Consider the following 15206-nt stretch of genomic DNA (forward strand, 5'->3'; position numbering starts at 1 on the left):
CACAGCTCTTGCCGCCCTCTGGTTCGAGTGCATTTCGGAACATCATCAAAAAATATTTATTAAGCAATACAACCGAAAAGTTTCTCCAACTACTCGCCCAATTACTTGTTCTTCTACTTCGGGAAACTTAACTCATAATTTGCTGTTATTTAAAACCATTCATTTCCGCTCATTTTACTATGACTTCCCCCAAGCCCTTCTCCCGCCGCACATCACAAATTGGTGTCTATATTTTGAGGCGCTTCCGCCTTTTTCCCATCGAACTTCGAGGTGTGGGTCGGCGGTGCTGTCAGGCTCTGCTGAATTCCATTAAAAGTTTTACACGAAAAATAGTTGCACCCGAAAAGCTATAACTGTAAAGTTATAGTGCCGCTCCAAAGTTCCCAGATAGCCGGAGTGGGTCCAAACAGAAAGTGCAATAAACTACTAAATGGGCGACGAGTTTTAGGTCCGCGCCAGCGAACTTATTAATAATTTTTACTCTCCTTAATGACTTCAAAGTTATTAGCAACTGCAATGGACAGAAGACGTTAATTAGTTTCGGCTACAATTTCGGATAATGTGTAGTTATGCAGTTGAATCACCGTCCGAGCTATTCGCTGACCCTTCTCCGAGTAATTATTAATAAAAGATACACCATTGGGAGTTGGGTTGAAGACAGAACATGAAGCATATTCAATAGATATTTATTAAATATATAAATATTATAAATATTATTTAAATACGTGTAGACTGAAGTAAAGTATTATCTTGTAGCTGCTCTACAATTATTATGCGTGTTATTGATCAACCCAGTTGGGTTGATGAGTGTGGACGTTTCTCCCAACGGAAGCAGAAAATCAACCCATAGCCGACGGCGCAAATGATGAAGTAAATAAAATGCAGTTAATAAATAAACAAATAAATTTAAAATAAACAAACGGCTGTCCCCTCCCAAAACGGGCTGGAAAACGGGCTACATGTTTGACCCAATAGTTCTTCCGGAGCCGAATAAAGAAAATCGTGGGCTCAGGACGAAGGCAAAGGTGGGATGATGGCAACTCCAGGGGAGAGAGACTTGTTTGTACTTCGACGGTCTATAGCTCGGGGCAATGTTTATTTTTGCAAAATATGTTGGGCACATATTTGCCCACACAGCCGCATACCCGCGTTCAGAGCCACCATTTCCATTCCGGGGCGACCTTTCCTCCCCTTTCACCCAGTCTGTGCCCCTTCACCTGCGTGGCAAGTTCGTTTCGGTATTTTGAACTCGGATTTAAATTGCTTTGGCTCTTAAGTGGCTCCCCAAACCCCTAGCCACCACGCCTCCCCCTACGCCCAAGATCACGTGTCGTCATTTTACTGTTAAACGAGAATTACAAAATGTTTGTTTAATTAGAGCCTGTGCGTGTGCACAATACATCCTCTCCAAACACACTTCGAGTGATTATTACAAGCCCTAAAAATATGAGTGTGCGCCGTGCTCCTTGGCCATTCTCGCAGTACCCACCCAATCGCCCGATTCTCAATCGAAGGGGTCTGCCAGCCGAACCCATTCAATACGGTCAACTTAACCGGAGAGTGGCTCTTGTGCGGTTTTCCACGTGCATATTTCAGGCGAGGTACGTATATTGTGTTTCCGTGCGTGCACTTGTATTTGTTTATTCCAATTCGAGTTTTAATTGAGTCCGATGCCTGGGTCGAGGGGTGGTCGGATGGAGAGGTCATGGGGTTTCGGTCCGAATAGAAGTGCTGTGCGGCTTTTCAAGTGCTGTGAGCCACTGGCACGACACTGCAAAGAGCTGGCCTCGACCAGAAAACCGCACTCGGATGCATCTGAAGCGGGAAAACTGTTTTTAATTAATTAATCCGCTTGAAGGGCAGGAATTAGAATTACTTCATGGTATTCTTAATTATCCCTGGCTACGAGCAAATTATTGAGTCAACGAACAACTCACTAAATAAGTACATTAAATTCAAAAGTCAAAAACGGGTAAATTAGACATGTGAGGTACATGGGTGTGTATATTTAGGGGGTGTACTCAAAAATATACAATTCAACGGAAAAGGAACATTAATTAAAATAAAATTAAGACAGAATATTCCTTCATGCTTCTTGCAATCGGGGGGTTTACAAATCCTGGGAACAGAATAGAGAATTTAGTCCTCTTTGAGAATCGGTTGAAGTTTATTTTTATTTCGAAAAATAATATAACATAACATGTTTATTTCTTGATCTCTCCTCATTTCGATTTAAAACTAACAATTCAATTTTGTTTTTCATTGCAGGTGAGTTCATTCGATACGACTGCCTAAAATGTTTGACGGTAAAGACGGTTTCAAAAGATTTTTCCGTTTTATAAAGAGAAATATTTTTCACCTTTTTGTATAAATATGATAATTTTGATTTTTGCATGTCTCCCTCACCCATATTCATTTTACCATTGCTAAGCAAATAAAAATCGAGCCTAGTGTAAAAATAAAGTGGTTTTGCCGAAAACATGTAAGATTCGTAATATAGTAATATATACTGCCTACAATGGCCCTTAGTTTTCGACGTGTTTTGGTGTGCAGGGGAGTTCTATTCCGATTGAAACCGTCCAAAACTGAGGCCAACTGTGAGGCGTGAGCATCTAAAAATTAGCGCGTTGTTTTCAATTCTAACTTAAATTACTTCAGAAACACCCACACTAGCTTTTTGTTGTCATTGGTTTCTTACTCTTCTTTGACATCGCTCTGTTATGTACTTGTTCACAATATTTTCACAACTCTTAAACTGAAATAGAATTCACTCCTGCAACCCTGCAAGACGTACGTAAATTACCATTTAGTATTCACTTTTGATTCAATATTGAGTTCTTTTTATTGTTTTCTGTCTCAATACATGCCGGAAAGTGCTTCGAGTGTTGGTGCAAAGTGAAAAATTTGGTAGTGCTGTGGTCTCCTTAAGAGTGCGGAATCGGGAGAGAATAAAACAAAGTCACAAATAAAATATGTATTTCATACATCGTCAATTAGATACCAAGCTTGATTTCATTTTTAAAAGTATTCTTATATAATATAAGCATGCAATAATGATTTGTTCAATTAAAAAAAAATATAATTTATTTAAAGAACAGAATAAATTTATAAACAGTGAGTACTATACAGTGTACATATTAAAATTAAAATTTGAACGTAATTTAAGCCCAAATCGGGGAATAAAGTATTTTAGATTAGTAAATTATTCTCATTGATAAATCAATATGAAAATCAATAACTTAAAAGCTTTCAAGAAGGAGGCCAAAGAACAAGTTGGATAAATTTTCGTATAAATATCGTATTATCGTATAATATATTTTTCGATCTCTGTCGTTATTAATAGATGCAAGTAATAAAATAAACAATTCATACTAATGTCGGTTTCCGGAAATTTACGTTTCGGACTAATTTTGAATTTATCTGTGCACTTTCTGTTAACCCGCTTTTCAATGAGTTATGGAAGAGTTCACGATGCAAATGAGCTCTGAATGGGTGGTTGTGGCCAAGGGACGTATGTACGTTCCCCAGAATCGCAATCGATTCGGTTCGATCTGTGTGGGTTAACCTAACGTAATCCGGCATTTGCGGGGCTGCAGAAAAAGGGTTTGAAATTATGGCATAAAGGAAAATGTAAATGCATTTTTCTTTGTGAAGTTTATTGCCCAAATAAATTATCGCAATAATATCAAATAAAAGGAAGGGAAGTGTGGGGCTCACTGGGGCCGGGGGAATGGAGCACTCACCGGGCCAAAGCTACGGTTATTAACATATGGTCGGGCCATAAGATAGGCCAACGTGCGTCTGAGCGAAAGGGAAGAAGGACGATGGGTGGGGGACGAAGGGCGCAGGCTCGCAGGCTTGCCATTGAAGAAATTCGCAGGCGTCTAACCGACAGGGCTGAGGAGGCGGAGGGAAAGGTGGTGGAACATGGGATGTGCTGTTCTGGAACAAAAATCCTCTGCATGCACAATTTAAGCAGGATTTATGGCTGGCAATATTGCGAAAAGAAAGATTTTCCCCAAGCATCCTGGTCGTGTGAATGTGACTCCCCCTCCGACGAGGGGAATCCGAGAGCACTGAAGCGACCAGTCGTCGATTGTGCGTGCGAGAAATTAAATTGCCAAGTGGCCATTACCATGGCGCACAAGGGTTAAGGAAGCTTTTGAGGTTATGAAAATTACTTTCCTTGTATTTCCTTGAGCCCCCGAGTTTGCAAGTGCGAATATTGGAAGAGCGTTTCCCGTCCACTCCCTGCTTTAATGCTATTTTTTGTACCACCTTAGGCCCTCAGCCCTGCCTATTATCATTATGTCCGCTGTCCTCGAAATTGATTGAGGAATTGCCGAGCAGTTCAGAGGGCTGCATGTGCCGCCCAAGTCAGGCAAGAAAGCCCGATAGGGTAGAGGGCTTCCGGCCTAGCCGAATACATACCCTATGATAACAGGAAAAGTGAAGCAAGGTGGGGAACGCTGAATAACATGGATGATATAAGGCGCCGTCCGTATGGTTATGCCGACGTCTCTCAAGTCCGGAAGTTCCACCAGCTCTCCACCACCCCATTGCGACTCAAACTTGGGAGCCAAGTTATAATACCTCCTGAAAGGGAATAATAAAGGCCCGAGGTCTTTCTGTAACTCGATTTAGGCCGAGGCCACCTGTCTTTGTTCGGTGACCCCTTTCTGTCTCATGCTCATGCAAAAGTTATTGCTTCAGACACAACAATGGCAGCCCGGCAGAGACAACGGCATACGTGGGCATTGTGACTCTCGGCGTTGTGTTGTGCAACTAAATATTTAATATATATCGTTGCCATTGGCACTTGGCCGGGGGTGCGGAGGTAACACTAAGAGGGCTTAGTCTGGTCGGACCCGCTCGATTGGGTTTTGTCGGATTTAGCCCAGATTTATCACTTATTGCGAAGAGGTCGATTAAGAGTGAAATCCGATTTGGAGCTCCCTAGTCCCACTCTGACGTTAGTTCATGAGCAGTATGCTAAACAAGTTCTGCAGAAGAGCCCAAGTCGTAGACAATCGCTGACTTTTCAATCCCAAAGCCGCCACTATTAGTTACACAATCAATAACTTCTCCATTATATGCTCTTCTTCTACAGAGGCCAGCTGCCCAAAGTTGTTCTTGAAGGAAGAGGCATTCAATTGAAAGACATCCCGTCCGACAGTCCGTCCGCAGTGGAAGGGTCTTCCATTATTATGATAAACACAAAGGCTGCCGACTTACTCGGACATACTTTGATCCTTTGCCCATTTTCCATTTGCCACTTGGCGCTTTCCATTCCCAACTTGTTCGCCCGTCGTTTAGGCCATTGAAAAGTTAAGTCGCGTAATCGATTGATTTGCGTGGGCGGTAATTCCATATTACATTTCCAAGGTGCGTTCGGGCCATAAACTTTTGCTGTTCTTCTTAGCCCTGAACCCTTGCCCCGACCGACGTTCGTCCGGAGCGCTGGCCTGCCCTTGGCCTTTGTGCCTGAAATTGAGATTTATTGCAGAATTTGAATTATAATGCAATTTATAATATAAAATGGCAGACGCCTCGGAGATATTGAGCATGATAATGATGATGAAGCTGTGCAAGGGTTTCATCGCCGTTGCCATTGCCATGGGCGAGCTCACTGAGGCGGGGGCTGAGTGCTGTGGGCTGGGGCGAATAAAGGAACGAGGTGGGCTGTCCTTTGTTGCTAATATTGTTGATTCAATTTGACTTCTGTTGCAAGGATGCCTCTCCTTGTCGTTGCCGTCATCTGCTTCACAACAGCCGTGGAAAATCGGGCGGATTTGAAGACGTATTAAAATGACAAGTACTCGGAATTAATTTTGCATTGTGGGGTGAAATCCCCGGCTTATGCCTGGCTCTATTTGAACGACTGCTGGCAGGGACAACTGGGCACAAGCGCCTAAGCATGGGGCGAAAGTGCAGGAGCCACAATCCTTCCCTGGAAGCCGTGTCCTAGTATCCTGGTAACGATAAAAAGTGGCTGAAAAATACAACTGTAAACACTAATTTCCTGTAGTTAATTGCACATTTTCTAAACACGCCTTTCAGCCTGTACGGAACCAGCCAACTTTCAAACAACAAAAACATCAACTGAAAACAAAAACAGCTCTTAGGGCTAAAAGTTTGCTCTCGGTCGGAGTTTTTCGGTCGGTTGCTGTGAGATTTCAATATGTAATTTTGATTGAAATATGCCTGTTTGAGGAGCGCTGCACACACACGACGGACCCACAGGAAAACACAAACACGAGGAGACAGGCTGATCCTGTAGCGGAGTGCATGTAGTGGCAGTGGCAGGGGCACAGAAGACAAGTGCCAGTAGTACCTGGGAAACGAATAACTTTTTAGTTGATTCCTAAGCACCGGCAAAAACGGGTTGGCCCGGAGCGAGCTTCCTCTGGCTCCAGACCTCTCACAGTTTCTCCCAGTGTACGACGGCGTGTAATGAAGTGTATACATTTGACAGACAGCCTGACACTGCCTCTGCCTGTCCCTGCCCCTGACCACCCCTCCCGTACTGCCGACGTTGCGTATTGGCCAAGTCCTGCTCGCAGCCCCTGTGTATGTTTGCTTGTAAAGCAATATTTCAATCAAAACAAGAAATAAATTACAGGCTTCGCTTGCAGAGAGAGAGGAACTAACGCAAAGTTAAAGTCGTAGAGACAGTTTGGCGAAAAGGGTGGACACGGGCTGGGTGGCAGGCAGGAAGGGGCCCTGGTCTGCAGGCTGCAGTCAAAAACAATGCAGGCAAAAAAGTTGCGGCAGCATTTTTGTGCCCTTCCAGAAAGCTCAGAGGGAGGGAGGGGCTGGGCCGCCCTGAAGAAAGCCAACTGAAAAGTTCAAGTAGAAGTAAGTACAAAACTATTTGGTAAACACACGCACACACCGAGAGCCATGCATGCAACACTTGAAAGTTGCGAAATGAAGTGCACCGAAGGTGGGGCAAGGCAAGTCGGGCTTCTAGTCTCCAGCCGGCTGGAGTCTTTGAGCCTTACAGAAGAACCTTACAGATGTCAGTCCTTTATGCGGAAAAATATTCGATACGAACTCTAAAATAGGAAAGTATACAAGCCCTGACCGCATCTACCCAGATGGATAACAAGAAGCAGTCAAAACAATGTTTTTTTGAGACTCCACATTGAGATTAAATAGTTGTACATATTCAGATATTCCTGAGGTTTGAGAATTGTATAAATGTGGGTCATGGACTTCAACTCTTATATGGACTTACTTTCGTGCGGATGACATATTTTTATCCAACCTGAAGTTCTACAACTCCTTCTTTAAAATACAATTCAGCTTCAGGCTTTAAATAGTTCGCTTTTTACCATTAGGTTCAGATGCGGATTTCATTCGGCTTCTTATGGAAATGACTTTCACTCAGTCCGTTTCCGAGGGAATAAATATCAATTTGTACCTGGACCTCAAAATCGCATAAAAAAGAAGCCCACGAGCTCCATAAATAACTACATGTGGGCATGCGGGATGGCAATTTCGGTGGCGGGGTTGGGGCGTTACAGAATGTCCTGGTAAGGCATATAAACCCCATAAATCGGTAGAAATCCATTTTAAATGTTATTATTCGTTTCAGACAGCCGCTTCATTTTGTCTGATGTTACTGGTAAAAGCATGGGTAATGTTGAGCGGAAAGCGGATGTTTTAAGTTCAAATGTGTTTTAAATCTAAAAGCAACAAGGTTTTCTGGTACTTGGATTTGTCCAGATGTGCATACACACCGCACATCTGGACATCGGCAGGCCGAAGAGTCCTTAAATGCATTCATAATCTCAATCTTGGCTGCGCATTGACTCCAGATTCCCAAGAGACACGGCTCCCTACATCCCTCAAAAAGGGTCCAGGTCGGGGATTTTGTTATAATTCATAAAGCGTTTGCATGAAGCCAAAAAGGTCTGCCTTTTGACAGTGAAGGGAAGAACAAGACAGTCTGCCAAAAGCTGCAAGGAGAGAAATAAAAAATTGGAAAATAGTAAACTTTTTATCAAGTCAATTTTCTACGATGTCTGCCAACCACAACGGCAAAATTTACAGACAGGCCGATGACATGGGCAGGGAACTACGCGAAACTTTGCTGCCATTTCTTGTCCTGGCTCGGAGAAGCCCAATCAGATGCCGCTCCAGACCAGACGGCGACCATAGTCTTGCAGCATGGCACACTGTCTGTCACTTCCCTGCCTCTCGATGCTTATTCAATTTTTACAGCGGCCGCCTAATAAGCTGCAAACGGTCTGATAGGAGTTCTTGAGCATGGCCCTTTTTCTTGGCATGGGTTTCCGGCAGCCCTTGTCGCAAATTATTATTCATTGCTGGGATTTTCATAAATCTTGTATTAGCCGACCACCGCCCGCGGTGCGCTTTTGGAAACAATACTGTGGCCGGAGTGGTCTCTAGCTGCATCTGACATGCCAGTCAGCAAGATCCATGGCCCGAGAGCCTGTCAGTTGTTCACTTGGCAGTTAGAAGTCAACATTTAGTCACTGCAAGCAGGTGCCGAGGTGCTGAGCTGCTGAGGTGCCAAGCTGGCGGGAGTCGGGCTGGAAGCGGAGCTGTCATCTCGAAAAGCTCCATGCTTACTGGTCAGCACAGTCAGAACACCGAGTGTTGCGTCTGACAATGGCCTCCAGGTGACTTTTTCACCCTGGACCGGAAACACTCGGCATTGTGCCGGTTAAAAGGGAACGCCAGAAATTTAACAGTGACTGCCCAGAAATGTCGGGGCAAACATTGTTTCTTTTCCGCCGTGTATGCTGCTGGTCAGCAACGCCCTCCACTGATGCCGATCTTTTGGCCAAGAGCATTTACTTTCAATAAGGACGAAGGGCGGGAGGCGCGGAGTGGCTTAAACGAAATCCGTAGAGTGTGTCGCCGAGGTCGCGTACGCTCGGTTGACAACTTGTTTGACATAATTCAACACTCAGTTGGCGGAGCCACCCATTCTGACAGCAATTAAAAACACATTTCCATCGCATTTCGATATCCCGGTGCCGCTCATCCGCCTCCAGCTCCCTGCTCCCAGAAGGGCTTAAAGTAATTTACCCTGAAAAGTTCGGCAGACAGTCGTCAGCTCCTTTGTGACGGTTTCCTTCCGCCCGTCACAGCCCTCAGGGCTGTGAACGCTTAAAACAAATAATTGCAAATAAATGTTGTTCATCGGAGGGAATAATGAGATGTATTGACAGTGGAGCGCTCCGTCAGCTCCATCTCGTCATCGTCCGGGGCTGGCTGGCAACGCCGCTTTAAATATGAAAATTAAAATTACAAAATGCACAAATTGCAGTGAAGCGGAATGAAGTGCAAGGAAAATCATATTAATAAAAATAATGAGTTTGGGCTTCCGTCCTGCGTTGCCTCTCCAGCCCATGAAAAGGCGGCTTGAAAAGCCCGATTAAAAATTGAGAAGCGAGAAAGTATGTTAAGTAGATGTGTCACTACAATAACAGCTGCTGTGGATTAAAAAGAGCTATTTGGTGCGTGCATCACTCCCCATGAACTTAACAATTTTTCCTGTCTTCGGCGTTTCAAAATTACTCGTCTGCTCAGTCTTCTCGCTGCATTAGCCAATAACTATCTTAGTGGTTGGCTTGTTGGACTGCCAATGAAAAATGAAATAGTTTTCGTTAAAGAATTTGTCGGCTAAGAGATTTGTCAAGTCTCCAAAATCTTTACATCCTGAGTCCCTCAAAGGCACTCCCCCTACACGCCCCTCAATTTATGACATCCAATAAATTACAGAAACCAAAAGAAAATTGTTTCCTAACTTCACCTTGGCACGCATCGCCACTATCTGGCCAAGACTGAGCTCGTATATCTGTGTTGCTTGCGCGGAAAAATCAACGGACATACGACGTTGATTAGTTTTATTTTATTTTTCTTTCTGAATCTTTATCAAATTGTCGTTCGAGGCAGCGCTTAGAGAACTGTCTGGATTTAGTTCGGAAGGCAGCCCATTAAAGTTTCACGCTTCATTTACCCACTTCGTCCACTCGCCCCATATCAATTTCGTGACATTTTCTGGCTGCCACAGACGACTTGTATACACGCACGGTTTCTTTGAAAGATGGCATTAAATAATCTTGGTCCTTTGTAATATGCTTCTATCCCTGGCCAATCCTTCATTTCTGAGAGGCCAACCAGACTATTTGAAAGCCTATATTGAACTGTGCTACATATTTCAGTTTAGTTTTTATTAAGGCTTGTGGTTTTCTCAGATATTTTATTATTTTCAATTAAACAACCTACCTTGCCTAGACAAAAATTAAGTGTCTGAGTGCAGACTTTAATCTGGTTTTTTTCGACTATTCGATTTGAGAAATTATTGTAGCTTGAAAATTTAATATTTTTCATGATTCATCAATATTACAAACAAATCCTTTTTAATACAAAAAAATTGGTTTCCACATTTAAATTCAAGAAGACATTGACACTATTATGACTCTTTCGGCTCCGATTGTGGCTTGTAAAAGTGGTCTGAAACCCATAAGTGGTCTGAAACACTTTGCTTTAGGTCGAAAGTGCTTGCGAAAGTTATGAGTCGTACAAATGCTTCCAACGACAGGACAATTTAATTAATCAAAACTTCTAGTCGGTCCTTCCATTAGGCCATATTGCGGTGTTTGGACCCGGCTCTAATGCGCCTTAACCAGCATTCCTGGAACTATTTGCATTTCGCTGGACTCAGCCCAACCCCAGGTAAAAGCCCCGCTCAATCTGCGAGCCAAATCAAATAAGGCAATATCAAATATTTGGTGTACCCGGCACGCACTTAAGCGCCACACAGACGCCACACCGATATGCGAGATGTCCATTGAGGCCAGGGATCTCGGTCCGAGGGATGCTAATACAATTAAAAATCCACCGGCCTCCCCCAGCCGCGTTCGTCGCCATCGACGTGGCTCAAGTGAGCCGAAGTCGTGTCGTCGGTGTGGTCGTTGTCAAGACAGGATCTGCCAGGCGTGGCACCCACCCATCGATGTCAGCCTGCCAGGATGCCTGGATGCCATTAGGAGTAAGTGGCATTTTCCTTTTGATTTTGGTGGCATTTGACTTTATTAACCGAAACTACTCACAGGCCCCTCTGCCCAGGTGGCGGCTCAGAGTCAGTGGCTCTGCCGTGTGTGGGAGTGGAATGGGAGTGCTACGTTGGAGTGGGTCAATATGTGAGCGCGGGCTCATGTAATATGTATTCAGTCGGCCGCAGTAGAATGACGTCTTTGGAGACCTCAGCAGGCCCGAACCAAGAAGATGAGGGTGTTTGCATTTCGTCGCACGCGATGGCCCAGCCCAGTTTTGTTCGGCATCCCTGGCAGTGACAGGACTGAAGCGCAATCAAGGACATTCACATAGCCCTCTGCTAGTCAGCTCTCCTGATGCTGCTCAATCATTTATTTGGCCTTTGATTATTTATTTTACTAATGGAATTATTTCTGCAGGTCCCCTTTAGTTTCAGAAACTTACTTGTCTTCAAATCCAAACTACGTATGATCCAATACTAAGGCATTGTTTTTGTTTTTTCATTTATTGCCAGTGCTTCTGCTAATAAAGGGAGTCTTCCGAGTCATCCAAATTTAAAAAATTCATTAAGGGCAACACGACTTTCAATCCGCGACTGAATGTCTCAAAATTTATTGTAAAAAGCAACCTCAGTTGTGATACACAACAGATTGAGAATTACAAAGAGAAAAAGGGGGAATGCCGAGATGAAATTCAAATTTTATTTTTGAAGGATGTGACTCTCGGAAAGGCTATTGACAAGAGCTCCCGGCTTCTTTCTTTGTCCCTTTATTGAAGCCAGGAATACACCTGCTCCACATAGTCTGAAGTCGGGAATTTTATTCAGCCGTTCTCGATGGCACCACCTGATTCAATCAGTACACACACATAATGCAATTTAGAAAACTAACTCAGTAGCAGAATGAAAATAAGGAACAAGGGACAGCCTCTAAAAAGAGTTAAATCAGCAAATTCTTGTTAAGGATAAGTGTGAGATATTGCGTTACTCCGTATTTCTTTTCTCAATTTGCCATTTTGTTTTCGACGAGCTTTCAATTCTTACATTCCTGGCACTCCAGGTGCAGATCAATTTATCGCATACCATTTTCTTGATTCGGTTTTAAATTATTAAAGAATGTTTTTCAAACGTTTTATGCAGCACTTTGCAGAAGAGGGTTGATTAAACATGCAAGAAGCTCATCTATTTCTGATTAGTTAAAAAGTTTACAGAACTCATTATAATTTCAGAATAGGCTAATTACGCTTGAAAAGGATATCGTATCCTTGATGTCATATAAACACTTTTGTCAATATGAAAAAGTTTTGCTATTTTATATTATCTAAAATTATATAACAATTAAAAATAATCTATGTGGGAGAAGTAAGTAACAAGTAAAGCATATCTGATTCGACCAAAACAATGCTTTGTAGCATTATTAGGAAAGACCAACAATTAAAAACTTTAGCTTCATGTACGTTGTAGGGTGAAACCCATTTCAAAGAGACTTCTCAGAGTCAGTTCAGTTTACATATATAGTAAGCCAATGAACAAATTTCTTTGCGTTGGAAAAATATTTTGAAATTTTGACTAGAGTTTTCTATGAGTTGAAGACGTTGAGCTTCTTTGGTTTTATCGGAACTATGACGCCGCTCGAGGGTCACTTATATTCTATGATATTCCATGGTGATTCCATGATATACACAAGTTACTTGTGAGCGATACACCAAGCAAGTTGGTTCAAGCCCCACCTGAGCAATCACATATAGCTTCTGTCAAAAGTAGTGTCCGGAATCCGGACTGTTCGAAAAAGAGAAATTCACAAGTAAATTCATTGTAATGCACCAGGGGTGCGCACTCGTTTTTATGTTTTGTTTTATCCCTTGGACGTTTGTGGCATCATTAAGATTTCGCAGCACTGGCAATTGTACGTTTATCAAAGATGTTGCGATGAATTTCGTTTGCAAAGGCTCCGTGTCGAAGGATATGTTTGCGCTGTATAAGGACCGCCGGGCCCCCCAGAATTCCCACTTCAGCATCTGGGAAGGATCTGACGACGAGGGCCAGATCGTCCTAGCCTCGTTTCACGCGTCTCCCCTAGCGGATCACGCCACCCTCAAGATAGTGCCAAACCCCAGTTATCCTGACAGGCACTCATTTATAGTAGAGAGTCAGAACCAGTCTCTTGAGCTGCAATTCGTACCGTCCACTATTCACTGTTTCGACTTCAGCCTACGCTACCCCATGGAACTGAGAAGAGAATGTCTTGGACAGAGCCGGGAAACAAGCGGAGATGAAGTAGCCAAGCAGCCAATCCTTCACTACGGCTCCTTTGATATCCAGAAAATCACAGGGGATACTTCTTCAAGGACGATAGAACTTAAACGAGTTCTAATTATGCTTGCAACATTCACTATAATATTATGCCATTGAAATTGAGATAATAAACATCGGGGTGTATATAATATAAATCGGCGTGTGTATATATAATAAAATCGATTATCTTTTTTAAAGTGCTCAATTCCTTTCTTAATAATCAAGTGTCAGATGGATTATCCTTTTTAAATAACTTGATGCTGACTAGGATCTGCTTCGCATATTTTTACTAGTGATTTTTACGTCAGTGCTTTCCCGAAACACTCTACTCAGACAGCCATGAGTTCCAAGCTGGTACTCACCCTGCAGTTGTTCCTGGTCTCCTCCGCGATGTCCTTCAACGAGTGCGAGTTTATGCTGGAGAACGATTATCCGTTTACACTGGCCTGTAAGGGTCAGGTAGGTGCCGAAATAAAACAGAGCTTCCGAGACAGGTTGATCAAGGCAAGCACGCCGTACTGGATCTGGATGAGGCAGCGCCCTATGCCTCAAATGCTTATATCCTTTCACCATTCGGCCATCTCGCCGTGCGAAAATGTCACCCTCAGCCTAAACTGTCTGCACTGCTCGCAAAGCGACGCTCCTGGGGAACACATCGATTCGGAAAGAATCCACTGCTACAAAAAAAGATACTCCTACATCATAGCCCTTTTAAAGACCTGCGGTATGGATTATAAATTTAGGTTCGAAAACGTTGCGCTTTACTATGCAAAGCGGGGTCCGGTGCAGGCATCGGGTGCCACTCGAGCAGTTCCCTGGGGGATGGCTTGGTCCTGGGTTAGCTGGTTGTTGCCGGAGTAAGAATGAGAAAAACGCTTGTCAAGCAGGGGGCGTGGGGATCGTTCAGTCAGTTTGCCGTTCTTAGTTTCCTGGAAATTCCCATCAAATTTTTCGAAAATGATCAAAGAATCATTTGCCTATAAGCAATGCCAGTGCGCCTCTCAAGCGCACGAAGTCTGAATATCAAGTGGATCGACTGCCCGCCGCTCCATCCTCCTCAGCACCCTCGGCATGCTCTGCGTTCGCTCCGCCCGCCTCCATCTCCGAACCCGAAAAATAGTCAGAACCAGAATTCGTCTTTGCTCCCGATTCCACTCCCGTTGTTGCTGCTGCTCCTGCTCCTGCTCGGACCAGTGCCGGCCCTCTGTACATCCGACAACTGCTCCTTCATCGAGGGCCACATTCTACAGTTTGTCTGCCAGAGCACGTACAAGAAAGAAACCCGCCTGCAGCACAAGGACCGCATCCCGGCCATCGGTGCTCCATACGCCATTTGGAAGCGAACGGACACCGAGGACGTCTCCTATATCCTCATCTCATTCTACGAGTCGCCGCTCTTTCGCTGCTTCAGCGTGGTCATGAGCGAGGGCAAGTTCTACTGCGACGGCCGCAACTACGAGGAGCCCCTAACGCGACCCACCCAGCTGCACTGCCTCAACTTTCCGTTCCACTATACCACTGAGCTCTTCGACCTATGCAGCAAGACCCATCGTGACGAGAACACGCAGCCCATCGCGGTGGCCATCATGTACATGAAGGAGAACATCAAGCGGACGAATAAAGCGGGACCTCGTCTGGCCTGCTCTGCGGCAGCCCTTTTGCTTGTTTCTGTGATCGTTTCGCGACTTTTTGGTATTTTACTATCTGAATAAAATGGTTGTGAAAAGTTACTCTTCCGAATGTTACTGGCAGTGGTGGCAGTTTCATTAGCCCTCCTTGCCTAATCCTCCTTGCTTTCCCAGTTCCGCTTTCCCACTGCCCAGACTGTGATTGAATGCATTACCCCAAATCTGCTTATGTTGCCCGGCCAAACAAA

General features: G+C 44.1%; 4 protein-coding genes across 7 annotated transcripts in view; all 4 read left to right on the forward strand.

Annotated features, from left to right (window-relative positions):
• The window catches only part of LOC6506099, a 152394-nt gene that overhangs the window by 98751 nt on the left and 38437 nt on the right, over nt 1-15206 (forward strand). The window contains exon 4 of one of the 4 annotated variants that reach the window (XM_044714742.1): nt 2269-3000. The exons of 1 other annotated variant lie outside the window; for it this stretch is intronic. In XM_044714742.1, the coding sequence (XP_044570677.1) occupies nt 2269-2342 (74 nt within the window). In that variant the 3' untranslated portion in view covers nt 2343-3000. Of the gene's footprint in view, nt 1-2268; nt 3001-15206 lie in introns of those variants that run through there. 2 more of the 4 variants (XM_044714739.1, XM_044714741.1) reach the window with 2 other exon arrangements.
• Nucleotides 12728-13485, forward strand: LOC26514125. Its single transcript, XM_014910092.3, has one exon. The coding sequence runs from the start codon at nt 12854-12856 to the stop codon at nt 13445-13447; it is 594 nt and encodes a 197-aa protein (XP_014765578.1). The 5' UTR covers nt 12728-12853; the 3' UTR covers nt 13448-13485.
• LOC26514789 lies at nt 13568-14214 on the forward strand. The gene has a single exon (XM_014910178.3). The coding sequence runs from the start codon at nt 13670-13672 to the stop codon at nt 14189-14191; it is 522 nt and encodes a 173-aa protein (XP_014765664.1). The 5' UTR covers nt 13568-13669; the 3' UTR covers nt 14192-14214.
• LOC6506101 lies at nt 14207-15060 on the forward strand. Its single transcript, XM_001958514.4, has one exon. The coding sequence runs from the start codon at nt 14317-14319 to the stop codon at nt 15040-15042; it is 726 nt and encodes a 241-aa protein (XP_001958550.2). The 5' UTR covers nt 14207-14316; the 3' UTR covers nt 15043-15060.

The sequence above is a fragment of the Drosophila ananassae genome, chromosome 2R (genome assembly GCF_017639315.1).
Source record: "Drosophila ananassae strain 14024-0371.13 chromosome 2R, ASM1763931v2, whole genome shotgun sequence".
Taxonomy (NCBI): Eukaryota; Metazoa; Arthropoda; class Insecta; order Diptera; family Drosophilidae; genus Drosophila; species Drosophila ananassae.

Bases quoted from the DNA above. Each gene is read 5' to 3' on its own strand.
- LOC26514125 (XM_014910092.3), top strand. From the start codon at position 12,854: ATGCACCAGGGGTGCGCACTCGTTTTTATGTTTTGTTTTATCCCTTGG.
- LOC26514789 (XM_014910178.3), top strand. From the start codon at position 13,670: ATGAGTTCCAAGCTGGTACTCACCCTGCAGTTGTTCCTGGTCTCCTCC.
- LOC6506101 (XM_001958514.4), top strand. From the start codon at position 14,317: ATGCCAGTGCGCCTCTCAAGCGCACGAAGTCTGAATATCAAGTGGATC.